Genomic DNA, 26,920 nt, shown 5'->3' with positions numbered 1-26,920 from the left:
TACAAATACAGGAGGTAAGGAAACAAGAAACATGGGAAAGATTAACAGACTTTTGAGCATAGAATACTTGTAGGTAAAAAATGAAAAGCAAAATAGGGTGGGTACATGGGGTATCAAAATAATTGATTAAAACCAATGATACAAATCGACAATCAGACAAACAATAGCGCAGATAGGTGTAGATCTTCAAATAGATCCAGAGTACAAGTTCAGGTGAATTTAGTCATGAGGATAGCTTTTCCTTCTTTTTTAAAGAATGCAGAGGAGGAGTGAAGTCTGGTTTCAGGAGGGAGTGAGTTCCAGATCCTGGGTGCCATTCCTGAAAAAGAGCGTTTATATGTTTTTTCCTTCCGGAATCTACAAGGTTTCAGGAGAAGATTATTTGTGCTTCTAGTGGTTCTTGAGCCACCAGATATTGTAGCCGGGTGAGTTGTGGTGTACAGCTCTGTGCGTCATGCAGGCAATTTTCAGATGTATTCTGGCTTCAAAAGGCAGCCAGTTCAGGGATTTTAAGTCAGGGGAAATATGCGAGTGTTTTTTTGATCCAGTGATGAGTCTTGCTGCAGCGTTCAAAGAGGCTCTCAGGGGTGCAGTTGTAGATAGAGGGAGTCTGCAAAGGGCGACGCTACCGTAGTCTAAGCGAGGAATGACTAGGGCTTGTACAGCAGTTTGGAAGTCCTTGGCTGGGAGGAAGGGTTTAAGTTTCCTCAGGGTATTGATTTGGAAATTGGCTCCTTTAGTTGCTTTGCTGATATGCTGCTGCATGTTGAGATTGGTGTCAAGTGTAATGCCTAAGGATTTCGCTGAGTCCACGATGGTAGGTTGGACATTGAGTGCAGATAGGTGTTTAAGCCAAGTTTGGGTGGTGGAGATTTTCGCGGGAGGTGAGATCAGAAGGAACTCAGATTTCAGAGCATTGAGTTTGAGGTGATTATCGGCAAGCCATGAATGGGTGTTTCTGAGCGTTGAGTTCAGAAGTGTGATGTCTTTGGGGGATTGTAATTTGAGATATAGTTGGGTGTCGTCGGCGTACATGTGAAAGTGTACATTAGATGCTTGTAACAAGGTGGTGAGAGGTTCCATGACCAGATTGAACAAAGTTGGGGATAAAGAAGATCCTTGTGGGACGCCCAAAGTTACAGGCACTGGTGGGGACATCAAGTTGTTGCTCTTGAATTTCTGAGCCCTGTTATGCAGAAAGGAGGTGAACCATTTGAGAACAGTCCCAGATAGGCCCATTCTGGTGTTTAACAGCTCTAGTAAGTTCTCGTGTTTGACGGTGTCAAATGCTGAGGAGAGATGAAGAAGGATGAAAAGGCAGGTATCGTTTTGATCTAGGATTTGGAGTGCGTCATCAATTATGTGTGTCATAGCAGTTTCAGTACTGTGCCCTGCTCGGAAACCTGATTGATGAGGGTTGAGGAGGTCAAACTGATCAATGTGTTTTGTTAATTGGAGTTGTACTCATTTTTCCAAAAGTTTTGAAAGTGTGGGAATATTGGTAATAGGACGGTAATTGTTTGGGTCAGTAGGGTCCGCTGTTGGTTTCTTGAGTATAGGTGTAACTTGTCCAATTTTGAGTGAGTCGGGGATGAGTCCTTGTTGAAGTGAACTGTTAATAATTTTGGTCCAGAGTGGGAGGAGTAATGGGATGAAATCTTTTACAGCGTTGGCAGGAAGAGGGTCTGTGAGGTGATTAGAGGGTTTCAATGTGCTGAGCAGTTTTAGAATTGTTTCTTCTGAGTAGGTGTCAAAGGATGACCAAGCAGCATTGTTTTTTGGTTCAGTGGGTGTTATACTGCGGGGGTTGGAGTAAAGGATTACGTCATTGCGAAGATCGCTCCTTATGTTATCAGTCTTTAGTGTGAAGAAAGCAGAGAAGTCTTCACATGATGGTATATCGCCTATTGTGCTATGTGTAAGTTGGGGATGTTCCTTGGATTGTGTTTTGATTAGTTCAAATAGTTTTTTTAGCCGGTTTTTTGCTTGATCGAGCTGAAGGCTGAAGAAATCTGATTTGGTGCGCTTAATTGTCCTGAAGTAGGCGTTTCTCTTTTTCTTCAGAGTTTTAAGGTGCAATGCCGAAGGGGCTGATCTCCAGGTGCGCTCTGCCATTCGCATGGCTCGTCTGTCTTCGTTGAGTCTACCATCGTACCATGGGTTGGAGTTCTTAGTGGAGACTTTTTTCAATTGCAAGGGGGAGGTGATTCTGGTAATTGTGAGGTTGCTCCTGTAAATACATGCGACTCCACCGCCTGTCTTGCTGGAAATGTCAAGTCGAATGATGAGGTAGTTGGGTGGAACTAGAATATCCATGATAGGTGTAGAAGATTCAGTTAACCAAGTTTCAGTCAGAATGGTTAGATCAAGGTCCAGTGTCTTGATGAGATCGGCGATGTCGGAGGAGTGTCTAGGGGCCGATCTGCAGTTGAGAAGTATGCATTTGAGTCTGGGGGTGTAGAGGGTGGAGGAGGGTTCTAGAGTGAGGGGGACTTTTTTAAGGTTATTAGGGACGGAGCCTCTGTTGTTGTTTTGTGTGGAGTGCCTAAGGGGATTAGAGTGAATCGTGGGGATGGAAAGGTGTGTGGTGGTGGGGAACTGGGTCATATGAGCGGAGGAGGGTGCGTATGTCGTGGTCCGAGAGTGGATTGATGGTGCGTCGGGAGCGGTTGGTGGGATTGCGAGAGGGGATAGAGGTCCAGTGTGGGGAGTTTTGTGTGAGAGGGTGAGTGAGAAGGGTGGGGGGTTTGTTAGGAGGGGGAGTGGTGATGGGTAAGGGGTGTCTGGATTGTGTGAGGAGTAACTCTTTGAGGGTGTGTAGATCTTCTTTGACTTGGAGGAGGGTGGACATAATCATGTCCAGTGTGGCATTGGGAAAGGGGTTGGGGATGGGCACTAGAGGTGAGTAAGAGACTAGTTTACTGTAGTTGGGGGGGGGGGGGAGTGGTGTTATTGCAGGGGTTGATGGTATTAATGGGTGGGTTGTTATTCGGGAGTATAGGGAGGTTGGAGGGGAAAGGTGTCGTTGAGTTAGTGTTAGGGGGGAGGTTAGTGGTATAGGTGAGGGTGTTGGTGGTAGAAGGGGTAGGAGAGATGGAGGGGAGTGGTGTGAGAGGATTAGTAAGGGGGTTGGTGTTATTGGGCCGGGAGTAAGTGGTAGGAGGGGGAGAGACTATGAGGGATGAGTGTAGGCTGGGTGTTGCGGGGGTGCAGGTGAGGTAGTGAGGGCTGAGAGTGGGGGGGGTAAATTGAGGGATGAATGAGAGCTAGGGGTGATATATATATACTCTTTGTGGTATATATTGATTTTGGGAAACTGGGGTGCTCCTCCTTTGTTTCTTGCTCTCTCCTTGTTTACTGGCAAAGTTAATTGTTTCACAACTGGAAAGTAACTTTTACCAAATAGAAATTTCAAGCTGAGCAAACCAAAATAAAACATATCAAAAAAACTTGAGAGATCTTCAGAACAAAGAACACTATGACTAAGGATTAGTTAGAGAAAAGGCAAACACACTTGCAGTGCTCCTAAGATAAACCTGAATTCTTGCTACAATGCTCTGTTAAAAGGACGTCAAGGAAATCCTTAAACAGCTGCATAGCGCACAGTAAATACAAGACTAAAAAGAGACTGTAAACTGCTACTGCAATGCTTGGACTCAGTAAGCCTTGGGTTTTAAAACACAGCCGAAGTGGAACGAGACTGGGTATAATGCGGACTCATCTCTTGCACTATGCTAAGAAAATTAAATGAACAAACATAACTCAAAATAGACACTATAGGAGAACATATTAAGGGCCTTCCTTCAATGTGTTCAGAGGAGTCACATGGTCTTCAAATTGGAATGCAATGTATAAGTGACAACATGCAATACACATTTTTTCAACACAAATGGAAACTTTTAGAGTTGTCTGTTTGGCTATCTGGCTAGAAAAAAAAGAAACTAAAAATATTCCTGGAAAGACCAAATTTTTTTACAGAGGTGACCAGAGCTGTTTGCCTGGGTATCTGGCTAGAAAAAAAAGAAACAGAAAATATTCCTGGAAAGTCCAAATATTTTCACAGAGGTGACAAGAGCTGTGGCAAGAACAACTTGATTTATTCACAGATATATTTCACTGGTTTCTGGCCTTCAAAGTTTTAAAAGTGGAACCGAAGCAGGGTTGTCCTTCAATGTTCAGCTGCTGTCAGGTCCTGTGAAGACCGGGCGAAAACTCCTGGGTGAAGCAGGCAGGGGAAGTGACAAAGCGACACCAAGGTAACTTGCAGGCATATTCCTTTGCCGCTCGTGATTTGCATCAGAGCGTGGATTTTGTTCTGGCCGTACTTGGGACACTTTTTCACTACGGAGCACCTTCAGGAGCCCTTCCAGTGACCTGGGAGCATACCAGCTCGGTCACCGCCGCTGTTGTCTTACTGGGGGAGAGCCACAAACATCACCTGCCTAGGGAGCGGGACTGCGAGGACCAGAAGTGCTTGCGCCGTCCACCGCGCGCACATGGTTCCTCTTCCCGCCCCCTTCTCCCTCCGACATTCCTGCAGGCTACATAGACTCCTCGCGGCCCCCGCTGGCGCGGGTGCCGCTCATGATTTGCATCAGAGCGTGGATTTTGTTCTGGCCGTACTTGGGACACTTTTGCACTACGGAGCACCTTCAGGAGCCCTTCCAGTGACCTGGGAGCATACCAGCTCGGTCACCGCCGCTGTTGTCTTACTGGGGGAGAGCCACAAACATCACCTGCCTAGGGAGCGGGACTGCGAGGACCAGAAGTGCTTGCGCCGTCCACCGCGCGCACATGGTTCCTCTTCCCGCCCCCTTCTCTCCTCCTCCATTTTAACTCCGCCCCGAACGCGGGACGCGCGCGGACGAAGAAGCGGGCGAAGACTGGGCCGTTTCAGGCCGTTCCAGACCGATCAAGACCGGACCGGGCCATTTCCCTTGGCTGTATCTGCCACGGTACCTTAAATTATTAGTGCTTGGTTAAATCTTTGCTTACTATTTTAAATTATGTCTGTTCGTGAAACACGAAGCAAGTCCACTAAAAATGGGAAAAAGCCCACTGGGACCCTGGACGACTTCATCACAAGGACCAGCTTATCTATTGACAATGAGATCACTAAACTTCAGCATAGAGTCTCCCTGGAGTTAGAGTCTGCAAGAAGGCTGTCAACAGAATTAGCACTAAGAAAGAAATCCTCATTAGGTAGTATTGCAGCCGCCAAAACTCCAGAGCGCACCTCTGGCCCTGCACCAATTATCACCTTGGCCGAGGTGCATCCTATTCCTGAGGACTTAGCCTCCTCTGTTAATTACGAAGTAGACTGCCCAGGGTTATTCGTCAGTGTCGTGTCTCAAAAAATTCCATCCTCAGATCCACTGATTGAGACCATTGAGGGGGAAAAAGTGTCAGGGGAAGCAGCTCTGAATAAGTCTCAGGGAGCTGCTAAGACAACACCCAAAAAAAAGCGTAAACGTAAAAATCTATCTGTGTACGCCAGAAAAAAGGCTAAGGTAGCCTCAAGCCAATGCATCACAGGGGGGGTTCCTCAACAATCTATTGTCATTGCTACTAATGGGTCTGATCAGACGCCCCCTAATGCACAAAGTAGTAATGACATTACAGAGACACTCAATCCGGACTTAAGGGTAGACAATTCTGTAGAGGAGGGCGAGAAAACTTGTATCTCTATGGATACCTTACAAGGGGACAGGGAAGAGTTTCTGAAAATGGTATGGGAAACGCTTAAAACACTTCTCAGGCCATTAGAAGTCAGGCTAACTGGCATTGAAAATCAATTACTTGAGGTGGAAAAAAGGGTCATAACGTTAGCAAGTCTAAGCCTTAATGGCAATGATATTTCCACACATGCTTCGATTATGGCCCCCGTGGTATTCTCGAACACAAATCCACCTAGCGTACAGCATCAAAAAGAGGGAGTAGTAAAAAACACAAATACTAACCCAACAGTAAACACCCAAATAAAACCTATTATCACACCCTCGAACGTGCCATCGGATAACACAACTAATAAATCTTTACCGATGGGTCCTGTACAAAGTAAAAAATCTCAGCTAGCAAATGTTGCTGCCACTCACTCTTCTGCGCCCAAGACTCCTGTCCTGCAGAAGTTCTCAACATCTACTATACCTTCTAACAAACATGCTACCCAGGGCCTTAATAAACCCTTGGCTGACAGATCTTTTGCCAATAGAATAAATTCACATAATTCCCAACCAGTCCATGCTTATAACAACTTTAAGGGAGGATATATCGACCTGCCCCCTGATGCCAGCCCCTTTGTCATTGTCCTTACTGGGGTACCCGAATTAGAAAATCAATATGAAGAGAATTTCTCATCCCTAAAAAACAAGGTGATTTATTGGTTAAATTCAAACAAACCAATTCCGAACCATACGAAAAGTAAAATTCTCATGGTTCGTAGGGTACCATGGGTTGGTCCAACTATAAAGTCAACTCCAGGCGACTGTATAGTTGTTTCATTTGAAGAACCCCACAGTGCTGACCAGATTTGCGCATGGAAATCATATGGAGTTACATCACCCATTATAGCTAGACCCCTATCGTTTTTCTATCCCCCACCCAGGCCTTTAAACTACGGGACTAGCAGGAACACTTTTAATCAACACTATGGCTATGCGTCAAATCTGGCAAGACAGACCGACCGAAATATGTGGCTTGGAATCCCCACTTTCAACAGGTTCAGCTGCCTAGATGCAGTTGACTGACTTGAGACCATGCCAAACTGTATCTCAAAGTTATATGACACCTATTGCACATTGGGTGTTGGGCGCATTTATTCTAGTCTAGGAAATAGTACTCAGAATACGAAAAGCAATCCAGTAGTGAACCTAGTATGCCACGATATGCACGAGGGTTGCCTTGGTGGAAAAACTAGTACTGCAGCAGGGGCTTTGGTTACCAATGTAGGGAATCAAATAGCCGATTCACAGCTAGACAGAGTAGCTCCTCCGTTGGTTCCAGTGTCGCCCATTGTTGACTGTGATTCTTCCGGTAGTGGCCCAACCCCAAGGTTGCACTTCCTGTCATGGAATATTGCTGGAGTAGGCAAAAATCTGAAAGACCCCGAATGGGCAGACTATGTCGACTCCAGTGATCTCTGCCTATTGCAAGAAACATGGGCCATGGATATTCCGCACAGGATGGGATATAAAACCTTTGGTAAAGAGGCAGTCCAGTCTGAAAGGGGAAGGCCATCCGGGGGTTTGATCATATGGCTCAAAATTACTTTAGCAATAAGGGTTGAACCCATAGATACAGGAAGCCCTGACATCTTGGCCTTAAAAATTGTTACTGCAAAGGGGTGCGAATATTATATTGTTAATGTGTACAATAGACCCATAGGTCGTTCCAGGGTTTCTCCTACTTTGGAAATCCTGAACTCCTTTTTGAAAAGGGTGGTCGGCGACGTTCCTGTAATCCTGGGAGGTGATTTGAATTGTAACTTCGAACCGATCCTTGGGATTTCTGATGTCTTTGAGGATGAAGACCAAGCCTACAATATTCCCCAGCTTGAAACTTCGAATTACGCTCAATGCACTACCTTGGCGGTCCAACTACTGAGTCTAACAGTTGACCACGGTCTCAGAGCATGCAATGGCCGCCTTCCATCCGATCTAACCAAACAGCCAACCTTCGTGAAATCAAAAAGTAGGCTAGACTTTATTCTTGTCTCATTAAGTATCTGGCACTTTATGATTGATTTTAAAGTAGCAATCAGGGAGGAGAGCGATCACTATCCTCTGGAACTTTATATTGATGCATACATGCTCTGTGACATCTCTGCCTCTATATCGAGTGAGATTGGATCTGGTGAAATATGTGAACATGTACACATTAACAATAACAGACGTGCTTTAAAATGGCCACATCTCTTAACTGAAGGAAAGACCCTAGCATCAGTCTACTCACTTTTTGGTACGACTTTCGCGCCTATAGTTGGACAACCCTTCTTATCTGATAACTATGATCATTTTGTTGAATTACACAAGGTCTTTTTTTAATGAACTAAGAACCTATATGTCCAAAATGCCGAGGAAAAAGCAACAAAATATACGAGTGGGATGCCACGGGAAACTTTGGTATGATCACTCATGTAGGATGGCCAAGAGGAAGCTCCTAAATGCTATTAAAAACAACTCAAAAGAAGATGTAAGACTTGCAAGGGAAGAGTACAAGTATGTCCAAAAAGTTTCAAAAAAATCATGGGAAGAGTCGATCTGGGCTGATATGTTAATTGCTGCAACACTAAAAGATAATGTTGGCTTTTGGAGGTTGGTTGCAAATGGGGGGCATGCAGGAAGAGTTGTGAAGGACACGTTCCTAGATGAATTGACATGGGTGACACACTTTACATCTCTGTACAAACAATATGATAGTGGTGTTGAAGAGATTCCATGGTCACTTCCACCCCCTGAATGTCTAGACTTCACCCTGGATGAAACAAAAAGGGCAATTAATGAACTAAAAAACAGTAAAGCTCCCGGCCCTGACAAAATACCGGGTGACCTCTACAAGCATGAAACTGAAGTTTGGGCTCCTTACATAAATCGCTTGTTCAATGCCTTGTCCAAGAATTGTAAATTCCCTGATAGCTGGCGTGCTGCAGAAGTCGTCTTAATCTTCAAAAAGGGTAATAGATCTGTTCCCTCGAACTACAGACCTATTAGCCTAATGGACACCCTACAAAAACTCTATGCCAAGCATCTGTTATATCGGTTAAATGATTGGTTGGAGGAGTCAGCTCTAATTTCTAAATTTCAGGCAGGCTTTAGGTCCAAGACCAGTACCTTAGATCAGGTCTTCAGATTTTTCTGTATATATTGGAAGTATGTACATATCAGGAAAGGTCATTTGTATGTAGCGTTCGTAGATCTGAGAGCGGCTTTTGACCTTGTCCCACGCAATTTGCTCTGGAGATCCTTAAACAAAGCCGGCCTGCCAGGGAGTCTTCTGGTACAAATAATTGAGCTGCACGCTAGAAATCATGCCAACATTAGATGGGGTCCAAATGGTGAATTGACGCGTGATATTCCAATCGAACGTGGTGTCCGGCAAGGATGCGTCTTGGCCCCCACCTTATTTTCTATTTTTGTCAATGATGTTCCTGATCACCTGAATGCTTGTAGCAATGATTCACCACAGCTTAACGGAGAGAGAGTGCCTGCGTTGCTCTTCGCGGATGATACCATCTTAATATCCCAAACCAAGAAGGGACTCCAGGCACTCTTAAACTCCTTTAGTAGCTACTGTGTGATCAAAGGGTTAGAAATAAATGTTGACAAAACTAAATGTATGGCATTGAACCCTAGTAAACCGGACAGAGGTAATTTGACCTTGAATGGCCAAACTTTAGGAACTGTCGACAATTTTTCTTATCTGGGGGTGGTACTCGATTCCAAGCTATCATGGAAGGCCCAAATCGTCATATGCTCAAAATGTCAAACCAATAATTAATAAGTTGAATGCTAGTACAAGCAAGAGTGTAACACCTGTACTTGAACTCTTTAACTCTTTAAATTTAAAATCCAATATGCCGCCCTATATGGGGCTGAGATATGGGGACCTTGGGCTAGGGAGAGCTTTCAAGGATTGGACAACAAATTTATGAGAACAATTGTAAGGGTTCCCACTAGCACACCACTAATTCCCCTCCAACTTGATCTGAATTTTAAACGAACTGATCATCTGACCATCATAAAACCGTTAATGTTCTGGTCCACCCCAGAATTGTTAGACTACAGGAATAGCCTTCGTGAGGTATTGAATCTTGACTCTTTTAATTCCATCTTATGGTTTGGGCATATCCAAAAATGGCTTTCATTGCTGGGCCTGTATTCATTGTGGGAAAACCCAGAGAACTTACCACCCTTTGCCAAGCCCATGGTAAAGAGAGCCTTCTGGTCTTATATGAATAATAGGGTTGTATATGGAAGTAGAATTGGGACCCTAACCCAAGATTTTTTATCTTTTAAAGATGAACCCTGTTTTGAATCCTGTTTGGACGAAATAGAGCCCCCCGTTGCTAAGACTCACTACTTGAAGTTCAGGTATGGGAATCTTATGTTGAATTCTAATATAGAACGTTGGTCAAAGAAAAAACTGGAATGTTTGAATAACAAAAGTGGGATATGTCCTATGTGCTCAGTTTCTTGTATGGAGAACGAGGTCCATATGTTGTTTATATGCAAAGCGTATTTAAAAGCTCGGAAAAGATGGCTAAAACCCACGTGTGTACTCCTAGGAACTAGATCTTGCCTCACAGCATATAGGATCTTAAAAACGAATACTGCTCAGTTTATTGTATTCAGTATTAGTAGGTTCCTTCATTCAGTGTATATTGTTCGGAAGAAATCGGGTCAGATGCTTTGAGTAGGGCCATTCTAAAATCTACCTCCGCTGCTAAATGAATTATGCTCTAAAAAAATTGATGAAAAATTAATTTTGCTCGTGCTTTTAAAATTGTTTTAAATGAATTGATGTATGTATATCGTTATGATTTTTTGTTTTATGTATGTATATATGTGTGTCTTTTATGGCCAACTGGCCGAAATAAAGAAATAAAAAAATATATATATATATTCCTTTCAAGGATAGCAGTACTAGCATCAGTTTGAAAGGTGTGAAATACCGCCTGAAAGATAACGTGGGGTAAGGAAAGAGGGGGGCTGGTGGACAATGGCCAATACCCATGAGGCAACAACATACACATATACTCCCCCCTTACTCCGGTCTCCTGTCTCTGATGACTTTCCTCAAATTCCTCAGTGTTCTCCCCCCTCACCTCAACTTCACAGTCTAACCACTGGCCTCTCTTCCCTCATCCACTCACTGAGTGAATGCATATGTTGCCTATCCTATCTGAGACCATGAGAAAATATGGGCAACCTCACCCATGCTTTCACATTAACCCTTCAAGGCACTACCCCTCATTCTCATTTTCAGTGGGCTAGTGAGTGAGAGTAAAGAGTATCTGACAACCAGTGAAGATCACATTCCTATGCATCATGCTAGGTTATGTTGCATGAAGCATGAGAACATAAGCTCAGACAAATTACACACCACACTTAGAGCAAAATGAACATAAAACACATTTCACCAGTGACCCTCATTTGCAGGGTTGCACCTGCTATCGTACTAACACATTTTGATAAAGAAGTACTAGCTTCAAGCTGTGAATCTCCAAATATTTCAATGTAATAAAATCTGTACGGAAGAAAGGTACACCACTATTTCAATGTAAAAGAACCCTCAATAATTAGAGAGAAAAGCAATTGAGCACCTGTCCCTGTGTTAGCTTAGTTAACCGCATGCGTGTGGGCGGAATTCCGCTCGTATGCTGAGATTTTTAAAAGCGCACTTTACGTGACGAGCTGGGCTCGTCATCAGCGTGCGAGGAGGCTACCTCATGACGAGCCCAGCTCGTCATCAGCGTGGAAGGGGTTAAGTAGCATGCACTTGAGCCCTTCTAGTCACAGGTTCGAATCCCAACAAGTACACAATTGAACACATATTACCATAGATTAAATAGTCTTCTTGTTTACAGATGGGTTCCAATCACAGCATTCTGATATCCTATTCCAGTTAAAAAAAGAAGCTATGTAAACAAATTCCCTCATAAGAAGTTATTTTCCATACAATCGAAAAACCTTAGTTAGCCATCAGTTCTCACATTAGGCTTTAGACAATTTACACGTAGCAGACCACAGAACAGACACATGAAGGACATGGGATGCAGCAGCAGCTTCTACTATTGGAAATATATCCAGAGGCAAGATAGTGGCCCATAATACCAGAAGGATCACATCAGCCAACAATGGTTTTGTTGTGGAAGGGTCAGGTTTGCAGACAAAAGCTCATAAGTAACTTCTAATGGATAACTGACAGATGGGGCACATGGTTGATAAACTAGCCAAGTACAATGAAGGAAACAGATAAGAGAAATGGGGAAGAGTGAAAATGGACTTTTAAAAGGGTGAAACAATGGATGAAGATGGCTACGCAGGAGTGGGCGGGAACATAAATGGGTGAATTGGTGAAAGTATGGATGCATGCATGGGGCTATAAGAGGAAGTATGGATGAGTGAACAGATTATCAGAGGTGCATATTTTAAATTTCTGCCTTTAAAGTCGCATGACAAAATTGGAAGTGTCCGACAACGAAGGATGAGCAGAGAAGGAAAAATCCACCAAACGATTGGGTCTTGCATACACGCAAAAAATCATCCAGGTCTTCCTGTGAGACAGGCAAAAAAGGTTGGCTGGTTGTCAGTCTTGATAAAACCAAGAGGTGAGTTGCAACTACATATCACACATGTTCAAAAGTGCCAGATGGAATCATAATATCCTAGCATAGAAAGCCCTGTTTTTGGGGCACTTTATAAATCCCCTTAACATAACATAATGGCCCTCTGGAACCACTAAGCTTAACAGCAGTATTGGGGCAATATTTCAGGAAGTGCCAGCATCTATGATGGGGTTTGGAAATCCATCCCCAATTCCGTGTACAGCAACATTACAATGAATGGGGTTTCACTCATTCACAGTCAGACCGAAATGGAAAAGAGGAGACATAATTAGGTGCACCCCTTAAATTAGGTATTCAACATGCACAGGACTAGCCACCTGGCAAGAACAGCATGTGCCGTTTTATTAACTGTACGAGACAACAATAGAGGATAGAAAGATCTAGCTTATGAATAACATCCTTAAAAAAAGGAAAGAAAGTCTAAGTCAATGAAAAAATGGAAGAAGATTCCGTTGGTAAAGATGGAATGTCATCAAAGTATTGTCTAAGCACATGCTCTCTTCCTTGTAAGGCAGTGTTCACCAGAAGGCCATTGTGCATGGTAAAAGGTCAATGTCAGATGAAACAACGAGAATGTTAAGGTAGAGAAACTGGATTACTGTATGGCCCACTAGAAATTTAGAAAAATCATGCAGGATTATACATCTACAATAACCAAGACTAACAATCAAGTCAATCTAGTTAACAAGTATACCCCTCCCGAATGGGCTATGAAACATTCTCCATGTGTAAAGTCTTTGGATTACGCATCAGTAGCATTAAGGAGCAGGTCTTCATTCTGAAGCTATTTTTTAATTTAATTTTATTTATCAATTTATCAATTTTATCAAGTACATTCAACACAAGGCTAATGAAGTGCATAAATCTCAAAAACTCCCCCCACCCTCCCAACCCACCCCAAACCCCATCCCAGGAGGCCAAACAGATACATACGTGCACCACTATGCGGTGACGCCATGACTGCAAGCTATTAGTCTAATTACAACCAGTGAATTACATTCCACATATAGGGTGATATTAGAGACAGGCTTGATAGTAGTCCGGATCTAGTCCATTAGGTGTACATCAAAAGTCAATTCAGCAATTTCAGCACATACAACAGTATCGTTCAAAACAAATCAGGATGAGTCATCGAATATGCTGTAATGGGGTTCCAGAAATCTTTGGGGCGGGAAGACTCCGGCAATTCGTCCTCATACGCTTGTAACTAGTCTCTACAGGAAACCAGGTCCCTGAGCCACTGCTTAATAGTGGGGGCAGACCTCAATCCCCACCTCTGCACCACCGCTCTCTTGGCAAACAAAGTGGAGACCGCAACAATGCGTCTACTGGCTGGCTTTAAGCGTTTCACATACCCCAGAAGGCACAGCTTGGGCATACAGTCTACAGGCTCCAACATCACCTTCAACAAAATGCGAGTCACATCAGTCCAGAAGGCCAGCACAGTCCCACACAGCCATGCAACATGGTAAAAATCAGCATTCGCGGCACCACATCGCACACAGTTCGCCGTCATTCTCAGGCCATACTTGTGGAGTTTTAAAGGTGAGTAATATACCTGATGTAGGTACTTAAAATGGATGATTCTGAGGTTGCAGTTGGCCGTGAGTCGGCCCGTGAGCCGACAGCATGCCGTCCAGACCTCCATCGTGATTGGGCTGCCTATCGCGGCTTGCCAGCGCTGGCATGATGGGTGGTCCTCTAACTCACGTACCCGCTGGGAGGAGTTATAAAGCCTAGTACTAAGCCCTTTACGGCTCTCCCCCGTAAGCACCGCCTGCAGTGCAAGGAGAGTTGTAGGCTCAGCTGGAAAGTCCGGATATGCATCCCGAATGAACTGGCGGACCCGAACATAATGGTATTCAAGTTGAATGCTAAAAAAATGGATCAGTCTGGAAGCTGCTCTTGGCTGCCTGGCAGATGTCACTGAGGGGGACCTAAAAGCAGTAGTGGCTGCAGTCGCCCAAGTAGAATGGGCGCGCAGTCCTACCGGAGGTTCCTTTTTCGCCAAGGAGTAGCTGATCTTAATGCAAAAGACGACCCATTGAGAGATGGCCCATTTTTGCACAGCCCAACCTTTCTTGGCACCCAAGTGTTGATCGTCCACCTGGAATTGTTTTGTGAGATCCAAATAAAAGGATAATGCAAGCTTTGGATCCAGACGATGGAATCTCTCCTCCTCCTTGGAAGGGTGCGGTAAGAAGGTGGGAAAAGTGATGGTCTGTCCTGAGAGGAAAGAGGTAACCACTTTGGGATGAAATGAAGGTCGAGTTAGAAGGACAACCTTGGCAAGTAAAGGAGGTTTAGAAGAAAGAGCCTAAAGCTCACTCACCCTGTGAGCAGAGGTGATGGCAACCAGAAAAGCAGTCTTTAAGGTCAAGAGTCTGAGAGGACAATTATGTAGTGGCTCGAAAGGAGAACACATAAGGTAATTTAAGACCAAATTCAAGTCCCACTGGGGCATTTCGAACGGAATAGGAGGAAAGGGGTGAGTATTGTCCTTAAGAAATCTATTTAAAATAGGGGACCTGAAAAGAGCAGGCTGATCAAGAAGGTGAAGAAAGGCTGAAATGGCCAAAAGATAGCCTTTAAATGTGCCCAGAGCAGAACCCTGCTGGGCCAAAGAAAGAATAAAGAGGAGAACCATTGAAAGAGGGGCAGAAAGGGGATCCACAGCCTTTGCTGTGCACCATGCTACAAATGTGTTCCATCTACAGGCGTATATAGTTTTAGTGGAGGGACGCCTGGCTGCCAAGATGACATTAGAGACTTCGGGAGGAAGGTCAAAAGCTGTCAACTGTCGCTGCTCAATCTCCACACTGGACAGGTTTGGGTGTAGGACTGCCCCCTGTTGCCGCGACAGAAGATCCTCCTTAAGAGGCAGTCTGATCGGAGGATCGATGGCCATGTTCAAGAATTCGGGATACCAGACTCTTCGTGCCCAATCCAGAGCCACAAGAATGACGTAGGCCCGGTGGGGCTTGATCTTCTTCAGCATTCTGGGCAGAAGTGCTATAGGCAGAAAGGCGTATAGAAGACCACAATTGCACTTGCAACAAAAAGAGTTGCAGAGCAAGAGCCGCCTTGGAAATTCCAACACGCAGAACTGCTGACATTGCGCGTTCTCTTTGGTGGCAAACAGATCTAACCAAGGCTCACCCCCCTAATTGCTGAAAGAGACTTTGCATCAACCTCCAAGTGAAGACGCCATTCGTGATCCATCATGCACCGGCGGCTGAGTTTGTCCGCCCTGGCATTTAGGGAACTTTCCAGGTGTTGATCCACCATGGACATGCCCTGGTGTTCCAGCCATGTCCAGAGGCGAAGAGCCTCTTGCCATAGGGTCCAAGACACCACCCTGCCCTGTTTGTTGCAGTACCACATGGTGGTGGTGTTGTCTGTGAACACCTGCACTACTCTTCCTTTGACAGAAGGAAGGAATGCTTTCAGTGCAAGACGAATCACCTGGAGCTCCAAAAAGTTTCTGATCTCCGCCTCTCCCATGTGGCTGCCCCATCCTAGAAGAGACGCATCTGTCACTACTGTGAAGACTGGTTGGTGAGGGAAGAGGGATCTGCCGTTGACCCAATCCTGGTTTGTTAGCCACCACTGCAATTGGTGTGCAGTGCCTTCCGAGATCTGGACGACATCGGAAAGATTCCCCTGATGCTGCACCCACTGGAACTTCAGGTCTCACTGCAGAGCATACATATGCCACCTGGCATGGTCCACCAGCAGGCCCAAAAACCTCAAAGTCAATCTCACCGAAAGCCGGGAGAGAGGCTGAAACATCAGTATCATAGCCCGAATATCCCAGACTCGCTGCTGTGGAAGAGCTGGTGGCCGCCATAAGTGTGGCAGGGTATGCTCAGACGTGAGTCCCTTACTCACTTTGCCACTGGATTCAAGCAAGCCGGGCTGAAGACGGCTGCAATGCCAGAAACCGGTCCTCGGAAGCTTGTTTCCGGTCCAGGGAAGTCATGGCTTGGCAGTTCGGGCTGGACTGTTCCCATGAGGCACAGGGTCAGACTGATTGGCATATAGTCATGTCTGAACTGGGGTGGCAGAGTGGGCTAAAGAACGGTGATGGATTAAACCCAGATCTTTTGACTGGGTGTGAGTGTTTGATTGGTTCAGATGCTCCGTCCATTACCACCCCCTTTTGTACCGCTTTTGGTCGCCATAAGTGTGGCAGGGTATGCTCAAACGTGAGTCCCTTGCTCACTTTGCCACTGGATTCAAGCAACCCGGGCTGAAGACGGCTGCAATGCCAGAAACCGGTCCTCGGAAGTTTGTTTCCAGTCCAGGGAAGGCATGGCTTGGCAGTTCAGGCTGGACTGTTCCCATGAGGCACAGGGTCAGACTGATTGGCATATAGCCATGTCTGAACTAGGGTGGCAGAGTGGACTAAAGAACGGTGATGGATTAAACCCAGATCTTTTGACTGGGTGTGAGTGTTTGATTGGTTCAGATGCTCCGTCCATTACCACCCCCTTTTGTACCGTGGAAGAGGTATGGCACAAAGGCCAGGGCAACTGACGCTGGGGATCACGGTTCAATCCCCAGCTCCGGCGGCAGGGGTCTGCCCAGCACCATGTGACTCTTGGCAATAGCTCGCTTAATCTTCCCGACGGCCCCCAGCGCCTTGACACCTTCGGGTAAATGTTTGCGCTTTACAAATACTGGACATACTGGACATTAGCCTGAAACTGAGTTGTATCCAGAACTGCTCAGATGAAAAGGAGCTTCTGAGAGGGAATCAGGTGCGGCTTCGGGACGTTGATAGTGAACTCCAGAGAATGCAAGAGGTCCGCTGTATTCTGGAGGTGGGAGAAGACAGCCTGGGGCGAGCCCGCCTTCAACAGCCAGTCGTTGAGATAAGGGAATACTGAAACCCCTGATCTGCGCAGATGAGCTGAGACTACCGCCATCACTTTCATGAACACATGTGGGCGCTGGTAAGGAGAAAAGGGGCGCACTGTAAACTGAAAATGCTCGTGGCGTACCATGAACAGTGGGTAACGCCTGTGGGCTGGCAGGACGGGAACGGGGAAGTAAGCATCCTGCAAATCCAACGCTACCATCCAGTCTCCATGGTCAAGGGCAGACAGAACCTGAGCTAAAGTCAGCATTCTGAACTTCTCCTTCCAGAGGAAGCAGTTGATGTCCCTGAGATCCAAGATAGGACGCAGGCCTTTGTCCTTCTTGGGCACCAGGAAGTAGTGGGAGTAAAAACCATGACCTACTTCTGGGACAGGGACTCGCTCGATGGCTTCCTTGGCCAAGAGAGCCATAACTTCCAGACGGAGAAGGGCCAAGTGATCCTCCGACATGCGATTTGCAGTTTCACACTCACATACGAAAACACCACTCATAAAAGCCCCTAGGCACTTACTACAAGATATAACACATCACTTTAAGAGGATGCTTGTAAGCCCCACTGCTAATCAGTAAACATTTGCTTTTCAATTTACTGATTAGCACAACTGGCAGCTGACCCTATTTACAGGTTAGAGAACTGAAGAAGAAAATTGTGTTTCTGTTATTTTCATATAGTGGTGTGTATTAGCTTCAGGAATTAATTACGAGACAACCGGCATTAAACTTTTGGCTCAACAGAAAACAACAAGAAAGGTACTGTCAAATAAAGTGATGTAGGATCATAACAAAACAAAATGTGCATGCTTTGCTGCACCTAGCCGAAATGCAGCATTTCACCTCCTTCAGAAATGAGGAGGGCAGCAGCACAAAAAAGGGAAAACAACTGTTGGTGCAGTTACAAAACTGTTATGAAGAGAATACATACTCTGAAGTGGGAAGTGGATCTTCTAAGAAATACGGATCCTGCATAGCTTGTTCTGAGGTAATTCTCTTTATTGGGTCCATCGTAAGTAATTTCTGAAGCTTGGAGAAAAAGTAAAGAAATTATTAACTTGTGGAAGTAATGAACAACATAACACACTAAGAAGAGAAGTTTAATAATACTGAGTCACAAATCTGGCCATAAGATTAACCACCTACTTTGCTTCCTATGAACATGTGTACATATTAGAAATTACACATTTTGTTCTAAGGTTGAGCTCACTTTAATCTAAGCTATGAAGCCAAATGGAAGGCCTCACTGTAAACAAATATATTACGAAATTATACAAATATTTATCAGAAATATGTGAAGGCAGCCACCAACTCAGCATGGTTAACCCTACTGACAACCAGCAAAAAAAGGTTAGGTACACCTACATTCTGAGCCAAAGAGATGTGCACCTTCCTGCAAGTCATAACTTAAGCTTAAAACATCAAAAATGAGAGAAAAGTACAATACCTGATGAAAAAGGAAATGTCACAATGCAGTCTTATGAGTACAACTAGGTAAGAGTTTTAACAAAGTGTAAATGTGAGGATTTCAAAAGTCTTAGAGTGTACCTTCAATGGTATTTAGGGTTTCCTGCTCAGACTCTACTTTTTAAGTTAAGACACAGAACCACCAGAGAAAGTAAACATCTTAGTTACACAGGTTCTGCTTACCACTAAAGACTTTATTTAATTTAGGAGTGGAGGGTCAGGAGGAGTGGGGGTGAGGGGGTTGGACAGAAAAGAAGCTGCAGCCCATGTAAGGGAGTCATGTAAGCGTGTGGAATTAAGAAATCAATTCAGCCCCTTCTCAAATCAGTTTACCAAAATATCAATCAGGCCCACCAGTGCTTTCAAACTGGAGCGGAACATGGTCCAAATCTAGGAAAAAAGAGAATGAGGAAATAAAAAGATAGCTACTTGAAAGTAGAATTCTCCAGCGTAGAGATCGGTCAAAATCAAATGTTAAATCAAAACTGGCCCCCCAAAAGGAAGAGACTCATTGTACCTCTAAAGATGTCAAAGTACTGCTCCTCTTACAGCGACCTTGCTTCGAGTTTGCACATCCAGTCAGTAGTGCTTAGTGAAGAAGTGGTTGGTCTTCATGTTACATATTTTTGCTAAGCAGCAGCTATTGCTACCACCCATCTTGCGGAGTAAATTGTTACTATTACCAAGGTTGACCTGCCTGCTTTAGTGTGAGGCAATCTGATGCAGGCCCCTAACCATTAAGCTACGACTTGACTCAATGCAATGGGCGTTGCAAGACTGCCTAAAAGCCACAAATAGTTGGTTGGTCTCTGCATGTAAAACTTCATGCACCACCTCAAGGAAATTCATATATAATGTTGGCAGGGCAGTGGCTTCATTGAGATGGAAGTTAATAGGCATTTTCAGGACAAACCTTGGATTAGTCTTCATGTAACTCCTTACAGAATGGCAGATTTGGAAGTTTCATTCAAATTATTTAATCTCGATGAATGAAATGGCAAAATATAATGGCTAGTAGAGGATAATTTTCTAAGTCACATATCTGTTGTATACCTTTTGGATAGGTACAAACAGCTTTCTGTTTTGTTCCCATGTCGGGGAGGGTTCTTTGGTGGTGGCAATAAACGAAAGAAGTCTTTGGAAGAAAAGTGACTGCCTTGCTATTTGCCTTCTGTACCTTAAGACTGCCACCAGGTGGACTTCCACAGTGTATCTTAGGCCAGATTTGCTAGGTTACAGTAAGAAAGGGACTCGTGCGGATGAGTTGCAATGGATGTAACCCTTTGTTCCAACACAAAAATACAATATCAGTGATTAGACTGATAATGTTTTGTCGGTAGATAAAGACCTCACTGCATGTAGAACACACCTACAGTTGCCCGGGTTATCGAATGCACTCATTTCCAGCTGATAAAAGTCCTGCTGTGTAAGGCAGGTAGGCTAAGTCGTGATGACAGCCATGGTATTGACTCTTAGTGAGCAGATCTGGGTGCACATAGGCCTGCTATGAATTGACTGATGAAGAAAAGACCAGGCCAAGAAAGATCATCATGTAAGTTTTTTCAGGTTTTGCAATCACTATCCAGATTAGGGCATATTTTGGAAAAACCTAGGCAAAGAGACCAATTGTACCTTTGTCATTTATTGACTAGTGTGACACTAGCACATCCTTACAAGAGGGTCAGCTTTTTACAAAGAAAGCACTAGAATGCCAGAGAGGAGTGGTGCAATATTCAAGCTACTTGAAGTTTAGAGGGTAGGTTTAACATAATCACAGCATAACAATGCAGCTCTGGAAAAGAGATGGCACATACCACAACTTAAAGAAAAGGTTTCTGATTTTGGTCATGTGGCTCACCTCCACCCATTAAGCACTTGATATCAATTTGCTGTTACCAAAAGTGGAGAGATTGGGCTGAGTGTAGAGGTTAAGATTTAAGAAATTCATATAGTCCCTTGGGACGATTGCTTAATGCAGTGAGAGAGTGATTACACGTCTTTGGGTTTAAGTCACTGCTTTTATCGCGTGCAATCAAAACCGATCAATTTTGCATAGTCACCCCAAAAGGTGCTGACATGTTTCAACCTATATAAATTCACGGGTCTTACAATAGTTGTGGGTCTTGGAATATTCATGTTTTTTGTGTAAACTTGTATTAATTTCAAAATTCCTTGTCTAGATATTTGTCTGTAACTACTGCGCAAAGGTGTTGCTTATACTTTAAGAAAGTATTGTTGATGTTGACAGGAATGCATTAACATACTGAATAGTGAGTTGCAGGTTTGTTAATTATACTAAGTAGGTACAAGAACAAGAGATTTTTGTATTTTTGTGTAATGTATTCTTGGTCTAACCCCTCCTTTGTTTTAAGGGTACCGTTCTTGTTTCACTACGGTTCTTAAAGACACACACCTCTCTTATGGATAACACTAGGGCAAAAAAGGACCACCTATAATCACTAGAAAAACCAAGTGCTGAATAGCATAATACTCTTTGGGAGTTCTGTTGGATAGTTTCTGGGTAACTTGACCTCAGCCAGCATTAGCTGTGTAGCTCTGGAATAGATAGAGCAGTGGGTAGGACATGTAGATAACTGTATGGAAGAAATCTGTGAAGCTGGTTTTAAACAACAGGTTATGCCTCTAAGAAGCAGCAATAATAAAGGGTTCTTGCCAGATGATCCTTTTTCTGGGACACTCATTTAGAAGAGGAGAAGCAATGTACGCAATTCCAGCCTTCAGTAACTGAAATCGCAGAATCTAGCCCTTCATGGTGATATGGTACCTTCCGAAAGAGTAGCTAAGTGTATCCACTGCCACCTGTTTAGTTAATAAGAGTTAATTGGATCAAATACCAAATCCTTCTGCACACTCAAGTTTAGCAACATGCACCAACTGTCGAATGGATGTATAGTAACCCTAGTTCCCCAAATTAGGAACTATGGAAATTTACAAGTAGAGACTGCACCAATAACTGCCTATTAAATACAAATTGTATGGATTCAAGCAGTTATATGACCAGGCGTTTCTCTGCGAGTGGTGGCATCTACTCTGCCTGGATCTTAAAAGAAAATCACGTCAAGGTCGAATTTTGCTGAGTGTTTAGTGATAGCCGGCTATGCTGGTACATTTTTTCAGCATATCGTTATTTGCCTTGAAAATTAATGTTAGATGCAGAAAAATACAGTCACCAACCTTAAGAACCAAGTCTTAATTTTCAACAAAAGTAAAAAATGTAATATGCTACATGTTGAATTGGGACAGAAAGTGTAAAAAGGCAAGCGGATAAAACTGGACCCTTATAAAAGGAGTGACAGCAGGCCATATAGGAGCTACATCTTCCTCTTAAGAGCAGATATTGCCTTATAGAAACTCAGGCTACAGCAGATAAACTCCAAAATAGGGATATGTTGCTGAATGGGAAGTATCAAATTTGAGTCATTCCGGATATCCTGGACAAGGCTAGGTAAAAGTCATTCTTTCCCAGTGATTATTTGCTCTTGTGGTATTACCTTCTGGTGCAGTAACTGCCTCCATTTTATTATTTATCAAAGGCTCTCTACAGACAGGGTCTTTCTAACAGTTTGAAACTGAAACAGGAGTTTTCAATTATTTAGTTGCATCTAATCAGGTTAATGGACAGAGCACATTGACTGGTACCATAGGAAGAGCTCACCCAATAGGCAAATGCAAAGGTTACCTTTTAGCCACAAAGCAATTATGGAGGGAACATTAATGACTGTTCATAATAAAAACATTTAAATTGTTGGCTAATAGCGAAATTATTTTGATTAGGAAATAAAATATTTTGGAACCGAGGGATGTCAGTCTGCTCAGGCATCGTTGACGTGCCAGAGGCTCGTCTATCTGCGACCGGATGACGCCAAACTCCTGGATGTTCTCCCCCAGAATCAAGGTTAAAGATGACATACTCTTTCTCCCTCAACTGACAAATGTTTACACTTAATCACTTGCTCACTACCTAGGTAGAACATTGAGAGAAGGAACACCCTTTGTTATCTCAACCCAGATATTTTCTGCATTGCAAAACTTGACTCAAATTCAACATTGAATCTTGTAATCCATTGTTTTATCTCAAAACTATAGCATTATCATACTTAACTGGGCAGACAAGTTAGGTGGTGGGGGTGAGGTAGAATTTATCTTTAAGATCTGTAAATGCACCATAAATGAGACTTTTGTCACCAAAGAACTACAAAACACTTATTTTTTTAATAGAACGCACACCCTTACAATCAATTGGCGAAGCCTTAATTAATAGGCAGCCAGTGCCTAAAGAGGATTTTAGTACCATTAAGTCAGATTGTAGGCTAGCCAGTATTATTGAATCTAGTCAATTTCTGACATTGAGTGATTTCAATTATCATTTTGAAGATACCTTGGATTCCTCCAATAGGAGACTCAATGCTTATTTGAAAGCCATGGAATCCATCCAAAGAGTAACAAGCCCACTCATATTGTATGTCATGGCATGTCTCTTGCTTACAAATTTTAAGGTTTGGCTGCATCCCCTTGGACCTGTGCTTTTGACAGACCACTATGTAATGTATTTCTGGAGTAATACAGATAGCTTCCAACACCCCCCCCCCCCCGCCCCATGTCAACCAGCCATGAAATGACACTATCACCCTTGGAAACTGATAAACAATGACAATTGTTTTCAAGAGCTAGCACTCCCAGTCATATGCCAGTCTTTGGACATAAATATCATTATGAGTTATCATATTTCCATTTCTACAACCTTAGACAAGATAGCACCTGTGCAATGCAATAAATCCATGGCTAAGGACTCTGGGGTGAAATGGAAATAAGAACTGGAATGGAGATGATCACAATCAGAAATCATGACTGGAGAGCGCCAAACTTAAACACTACTACAAAAAGTCAGCGTGGCCTGGAGAAATTATTTCACAGAAAGAATAGAAGAAAGAGGGTCCACCACTAAAGAGCTTTCAAACTTTGTTAAAAGAGCTTTCTGACCTCCATCTCGGCTTCCCTTGTACACTGTTCTCCGTCACTAAATTTTTTAAAAACACACTAATTTTAATCCCCTTTGAACCATTGACAAGATCTTCTGAAACCAGGTTTGAAACCCAATGTTGGAAATTTCGAAAGCATTTCTAGACTTAGACACACCATACAGTTGATTCAGTAAGGCTCCTAGGATGTTGCCTGCCCTTTGGTGGTAAGACATTCTATAGCATGCTTTTACCATGCATGTCTTTACCATAAATTTTTTACAATGCATGCCTGCACCACACATATTCCACTACCCACACCGAAGTCCTAAAAATACTTTTACCACCCTATGCCCTACCCACCCCTAAATCCTAAAAATACTTTTACTACCCTATGGCTCTACCCACCCTATACAATTCAATTATCACCCAATACCCTTACCCACCCCAACTCTCCCAAAAAGCTAAAGAAACTCAATACCCTTACCACTAAACCCTAAAAATACCCTTACCACCCCATTTCCCCTACCCACCTCAAAAACCTAAAAATACCCTATAGAGTCCCGCTCCCTCTCCACCTCCCCCTCCCTCCGTCCCTCCCTCCCCTTAACTATACTTACCATATGTGGTAAAGGAATATGCATGGTAAAGATTTGCGTTGTAAAGGCACTGATTGTTTTCAACTGTGTTGTAAAGGATGCTTCACTGCCCTTTTCATATTTTAAAGACCTATTCAGGGCTTCTTATCCCTTTCTTAAAAAATCCAATTAACTTGTCGCTAACAACAGCTAAGTACCACAGGTCTGGAAGCACACCAATAAACCCCAATATAGTAAATACCCTCAGCCAACCTAATACATTTCTCCAACTATCGACCGATATCCCTCATTCCATTTCCGGACACACTTTCCCCAAGATTAGTTAATTCACAATTGTTGGTCTACATAGAGGAGAACAAGCTGCTGACTGCCTCTCAGTAAGTTTCAGGGCTGGCCACAGCACTGAGATGGCACTGCGTTTAGCTACGGATGAAATTAGGCTTAGTCTGGGTGTAATTTGCCGGGCGGTCCTTATTCGACTTGATCTCTCCACTACTTTTTATACCATACCCCAGGGCTTTAAGTGGGATGAAAAAACTGGGGGTCTCTCAAGGGGGCATGGTCAATGTAATTAAGGGCGTGGCTTAAAAACACAAGCAAAAAATCTGTGCTTAGCATAGTGTGCCGCCCAACTTGTATTTTGCTGCTTCCGTCATTACATCCAAATATATGTTACTACAAGTAATATCATACCTACAACAAGTCAGGACTATTGGCTTTATCCATGGTTGTTAGTTGCATAAGATAAATAAGCAGCAACTCTAGCTTGCTGTATTTTATATTGAAAAAGTTTCCACTTGCAGCCCCGGTGATACCACGACAATGTTGCTGCTCCTGAGTTTCAAAAGGAGAAGGAAAACCCAGAGAGAAAATAACTCTCTTTCAAAGATTTCCCTTCCCATACAATAATCACCTGGCATGACGTCATGCTGTAACTTCTCCACTAGTGAGAAGTCAGCAGTGTGCGCACGCGCACATTAGATGTGCCTGCTGTCACTGCAATCGGGATAAAAACGGACCGCCTGTGCCAGGGCCCAAAACAGACCCCGATAGGGACCCATTTCGAGGCCCCCTTAAAAAAACCTGCCGGTGCTCAGTCCCGGCCCACTTAAAGCCCTGCCATACCCCATGCTTTTTAGATAGAAATGCTGCATGAGATCGGTATCATCTCAAGAGCCCAGGTCTGGTTTCATACTTGCCACCTTTTAAATCTGAGCACTCTTCAATTACCCGGGAACTGCAGCTGGGTTCATCATTAAGCTTCATGCTCTTAAATATATGCATGGCCCCTTTAGCAATTATTATGAAAGTGTGTGAGTTCAGTAACGCCTTATCTGTTAGAAACTATCTAGCTGCAGATTCCTTACCTTAGAATTATCCACAAGCATCAAACTGGATCCAATTTTTTGTGAGCTGGGACCTGCGCGCCAGTAAGTGATGCCGTTCAGCTCTGCATGGCGTCGTCCACGATAGAAGATATGTGCACGGTGCCTATATAGGTGTCTCACCGGTGCGCATATGTCAATTCTTTGCATGACTTTCCACGCCAGAAGTGTGGAGCTAAGAAAAACACGCATCACTGGTGCGTTAAACTAGGACCTTTAAGAGGGGATGTCATTTTACTCCGAATCCGTTCTTATTGTGGGGAGGATGGGTGGGTGGGTTGGTAAGGAATCTGCAGCTACAAAAAGGCGTTACTGACGGTAAGTAACTTGTTCATCTGATAGAGACTTCAAGCCGCAGATTCTTTACCTTAGACTAGATACCCAAGCAATATCTTCACAGAGGTGAGGCTGCGACAAGAATTACACTAGAAAATCCTGTAGGGTTGAACGGGCAATGGGCAGAATGCCAGTATCGTAGGGGCCAACTGTCAAAGCAGTAGTGCTTCGTAACGTGTGCAGAGAAGCTCACATTGCTGCCTGAAAAAACATCCACGACGGTCACTCCAAGAGCCAACGCAGTGGTAGCAGTCTTTGCTTTGGTAGAATGAGCTTGCAAACCTTCAGGAGGTTACTTTTTGGCCAATGTGTAACAGATGGTCCCTTCCTGCACCACCTTTTCTTTTTTGACTCCAACGTACCACATGAGTTGATCACCCACCCGGAACTCTTGTGCGGTCAAGGTAGAACGACAAGGCTCTTTTTGGGTCCAATAAACAGAATAACTTGGATAAGTGGTGCAGATGAGGGACCAAACTGCTTACCTGTACACAATGCCACAAACTTGCTCCAACAGCAGGCATACACTGCTTTGGTGGAGGGACATCTGGCTGCCAAGATAACATTGCAGACTTCGGGCGGAAGGTCGAAAGCGGTCAACTGTCGCAGCTCTTTTCCACCCCTGAAGGCGAAGCACTGCCAGGATCGGAAACCTAGCAACCCTCCCTTTTGCTGCGACTGAAGAGTCTCCTAAAGAGGCACCCTGATCGGAGGACATGTGCTCATGCTAAACAACTCGGGATACCAGACTCTCTGTGCCCAATCCAGAGCCTCAAGAATAACTTGAGCCTGGTTGTTCCCGATCTTCTTGAGAAATCTGGACAGTAATGGTATTGGTGGAAAGGCGTATAGAAGACCTGAGCTCCATTCAAGATAAAGTTTCCCTGAGCGAGATCTGCCTTGGAAACTCAACGCGCAAAACTGCTGACATTG

At 44.0% G+C, this 26,920-nt stretch overlaps 1 protein-coding gene across 1 annotated transcript in view; it reads right to left on the bottom strand.

The window, feature by feature from the left end:
- CDK8 (cyclin dependent kinase 8) overlaps positions 1 to 26,920 on the bottom strand; it is a 184,742-nt gene that overhangs the window by 23,237 nt on the left and 134,585 nt on the right. The window contains exon 10 of the mRNA XM_078657112.1: positions 18,153 to 18,250. Coding sequence (XP_078513238.1) covers positions 18,153 to 18,250 — 98 coding nt within the window. The remainder of the gene's footprint in view (positions 1 to 18,152; positions 18,251 to 26,920) is intronic.

Source organism: Lissotriton helveticus, chromosome 8 (genome assembly GCF_964261635.1).
Source record: "Lissotriton helveticus chromosome 8, aLisHel1.1, whole genome shotgun sequence".
NCBI lineage: Eukaryota > Metazoa > Chordata > Amphibia > Caudata > Salamandridae > Lissotriton > Lissotriton helveticus.
Note: the sequence above shows the minus strand (reverse complement) of the source record. Positions and strands in the feature narration are given on the sequence as shown.